This window comes from Fusarium phalaenopsidis (genome assembly GCF_050370095.1).
Source record: "Fusarium phalaenopsidis strain FUZ10S chromosome Unknown contig_32302, whole genome shotgun sequence".
Lineage (NCBI taxonomy): Eukaryota > Fungi > Ascomycota > Sordariomycetes > Hypocreales > Nectriaceae > Fusarium > Fusarium phalaenopsidis.
The window spans coordinates 5,985,079-5,988,528 of NW_028145405.1; the positions used below are offsets into that span (position 1 = coordinate 5,985,079).

General features: G+C 57.9%; 1 protein-coding gene across 1 annotated transcript; it reads left to right on the forward strand.

Moving 5' to 3' along the window:
• Positions 1-1,632: 1,632 nt before the first annotated feature.
• On the forward strand, positions 1,633-3,450 carry LRP88_09216 (uncharacterized protein; the record flags this gene model as incomplete). Its single annotated transcript, XM_083245706.1, has 2 exons — positions 1,633-2,002; positions 2,108-3,450. 2 exons carry the CDS (start codon positions 1,633-1,635, stop codon positions 3,448-3,450), a joined length of 1,713 nt encoding a protein of 570 aa, XP_083100200.1.

Genomic DNA, 3,450 nt, shown 5'->3' on the forward strand with positions numbered 1-3,450 from the left:
TGAATCAATTGCCAGTCCTATGATCCCCTCGTCCATCTCCCCATCCACATGCCCCCTTTACCCCCATCAACACGTCACAGACTCCTCCTTCACCGAGTCGCGAAGCAGGAGTTGACAGTAGCCGCGACAAGGCCACAGAGACACGGCGTCTCAGGCGAGCCAGCCTCGACCGAGGGCTCCTCCCCGCGCGCCCCTCCAGACAAGTCACCCAATCCTTCATCCCTGTCCCAGACTGGTATAACGGCGCTGCTTATACTGTCTGCTGCACGCAGCATCGACATTTGACAAATCCATCACCGCCAGTCAAGCCGCAAATCAACGCGCGCAGGTTCAGGGACAGCAAAAAGCACATGACAGGATACTTCGTAGAGAATGCACAAGCACCAGGAGTCTCTTCTCACCGGTCATGTCAAGTTCACCACACAGCATTGGATGATCCAACAACGTACAGTACATACATACTTCATACATACATAAAGTGCAACGACGATATCACATCACATACACACCTACAGCCGCGGTACAGTAGTAGCAGTAGCAGCGCAGCAACAGCAGCAGGCCCATGTACTCGCGCCCAACCGACGGCTCAACACGTGGACGACCGAGCGCTTCGTCTCCCATCATCCATTCAAGTTACTTCGGCCCTGTCCTGTACGGATACCGTGCTGCTGTCTGGCGCACCCTAGCCAACGCCAACCTACCTGCCCAGCCCAGCCGCCGCCCAGACACCCGAGAGAGCCATCACCCATGCATGACCTGGTTTCCCGCTTTTGATATAACCGTCGTGTCGTGTCCGGCTAGTTCTCTCCCTCTTCTTCAACGGCCTCTCACCGGACAAGGAAATCCTGCACCTCCTCACCCAGAGGAACCATCCGTTTGTCGACTTGTCTCTCTCTGTTCTGTCGCTTGTTACGAGTCATACCCGCCTCACGAGCGCTAAGCAAACGGAGCCAACCACGACCAACCAACAGTTGACTCAAGGCATTGGAAAAAGCAACCAGCGATTCACCCGACGACCGGACTTTGTTTTTTCAGTGCGGGCTCGCTACCAAACATCAACAAGAAAAAAACAAGTCAGCACCGCACCAGCTACAGTACTACGCCCAGGTTGGCACCGGACACAGCCCACTAAAAAAAAACCCACCGGTCGGGAAGCCGTCGCCTCGTGGACTGTACCCAACCTACCCCACCATTTTTCCGCCCAGACCAGAAGTCGCGACCGGAGCCCACCTAGGCTTACAGGACCAGAGAGTGCAGAGACTGAGGGGACCCGCCCGTGCTCGCTCCTGCTCCTGCCCTGCCCACCCACCTTCCAGTACTTCCACCATCCCACCTGCCTGCAATCCCACCCCGGTCTTAGAGGAAAGAGTCCCCCCCCCCCCCCGGCCCCCGGATCCGCCGCCACTGCAGTCCTTGTTCTTGAAGTACCTACGTACCCAGCTGCTGTGCCACCACCGCCATCCGCATCCACACCCACCTCCGAGGCATCCCTCTTTACTACTAGTACTCCTTCTCCTCCTCTTTTTACATACCCTTTTTCACCAACACCATACTGTACATCCCAACCAAAATAGTCGTTCGCTTTCACGTCCTTTCCGACATCTACGGCTTCGACCGTCCCCGGCCGACATCATGTCGCCCAATCTCAAGCCGCTGATCCTCCCGCAGCTGGTCCAAGAGCGCCGCAAGTGGGATATCCAACAAGTCAACGCTGAATGCGACCTCTCTTACGTCTACTACACAACAAACTCGTCTTCGTCCGATGTCGCCTCTCCTGTCACCCCGACTTTCTCTCCTAAGGGTCACTTTCGAATGTCGAGCTCGGCTTCCTCCCTCGACCTTCCTCCTCAACTGAACGAGAGTCCTGTTTCTCCCACCCAGTCCGTCCACCCCAAGGCGCCCATGCGACTATTGCCCGATGTGCAGGAGGAGCCTTTCGAACCCGAACATGAGGATGACAGCCCTGATCTCGAGGATCACTTTGGTCTCTACAGCTGCCTCTGTATGTCCCGTCCTTTTGGTTAGGTCGTTAGGAACCGTCCTCGACCTTTTTCCTGCTTCCCTACTGGTGCCCTTGGAGTTACTGACCTAATGCTTTCCCGTTTAGGCGACGAGCCCTGTGAGCACCGAGATAGTTCCGAAGATCTAATGTTCAACGGCAACCTTGTGAGCGACTACGACATCGACTACGACATGGGTTTCCTGAGTGACGGTGACGTCCCCCCCGAAGCTCCCTCTCGAAAGAGGTCGGGCACCGACTCTCCTTTTGCTGGTCTCTCGTCACGCATCGGCTCGCGACTCCCTAGCATGTCACGATGGAGATCCAACAGCCGCGCGCGGGGCAACCCTATGCTCTCTCCCAGCACCGAGCTTAGCCTGGAGAGTGTCGTGCTATCTGGAGGCCCTTCGAGTCGTTCGTCGTCCATGTCTGCCCCGAGCCGACCTGGCCAGGACCGTATGCCAGAAAACACTGGCCTGCCTACACCTGCAGTGTCATATTATGGAAGCACCGAGAGCGTCAACCTGCCAACCACCCTGCCTGCGCCAATCGACATTGAGAAGGCGCAAGCCCACAAGGAGCGGTCGAGTTTGGAGCGAGAGCGTGGCCTGGCTACTACTCCTCTGCTTCCTCCTCTTATGACAAGCCCTCTCAGTGGACCCCCGCCCGAGTCGCCTCTTCAGTCACCCACCGTTGCGCCTCACTCGGCAACTGTCGACATGCCCTCACCGCTGCCGCCTTCAACACACTTCCCTCGACCGTCATTGAGCACCAAGCCATCTGTCTCTTCGTTCCGACACTGTCCCAACAGCCCCGAGCTGCCGCTTCCTCTCCCATCGATTCTGCAAGAGCACGATGAGTGGTCGGACCGCCTGGGACACGCCAACTTCACCATCACGCCGCAACCGTACCAGCCCGATGCCGTGAACCTCGAAGCGCTCCGGCAATTGCGCCACGACTGGGATCTGGCCCGATGTAACTACACCAAGCACCTGGTCCGAACGGGCGAGAATTACGGCGAGACGAGCAAGATCTACGCATTGACCGAGGCCAAGTGGGCGGACCTCGAGAAGCGATGGAGGACAATGCACGACAATCTCATGGAGCAGATTGTGGAAGCTACCAGCTCGGCACCTTCATCGACAAGTTCCGACCGAAGCCGAAGCCGTGGTCGCGGACGGGCACGAGCCAGCAGCGGCGGAGCTGCCCTCCTCGGACGACCTCCCACGGACGACGTCTTTGCGGGAATGCAGTGGCGACGGCTCGAGGACGGACTTCCCAGTGCGATTCCACGACTGGTTGACGCAGATGGCAAGTTCCCGGCGCGAGGCGACGAGGACATTGTAGGACCCATGCAACGAGACGAAGTGATGCTACGGACGCACAGCGAAGAGCGCAAGGGAGCACGATTCTGGAAGAATCTGGCCGGCAAGGTCGGACTCCGAAAGTAA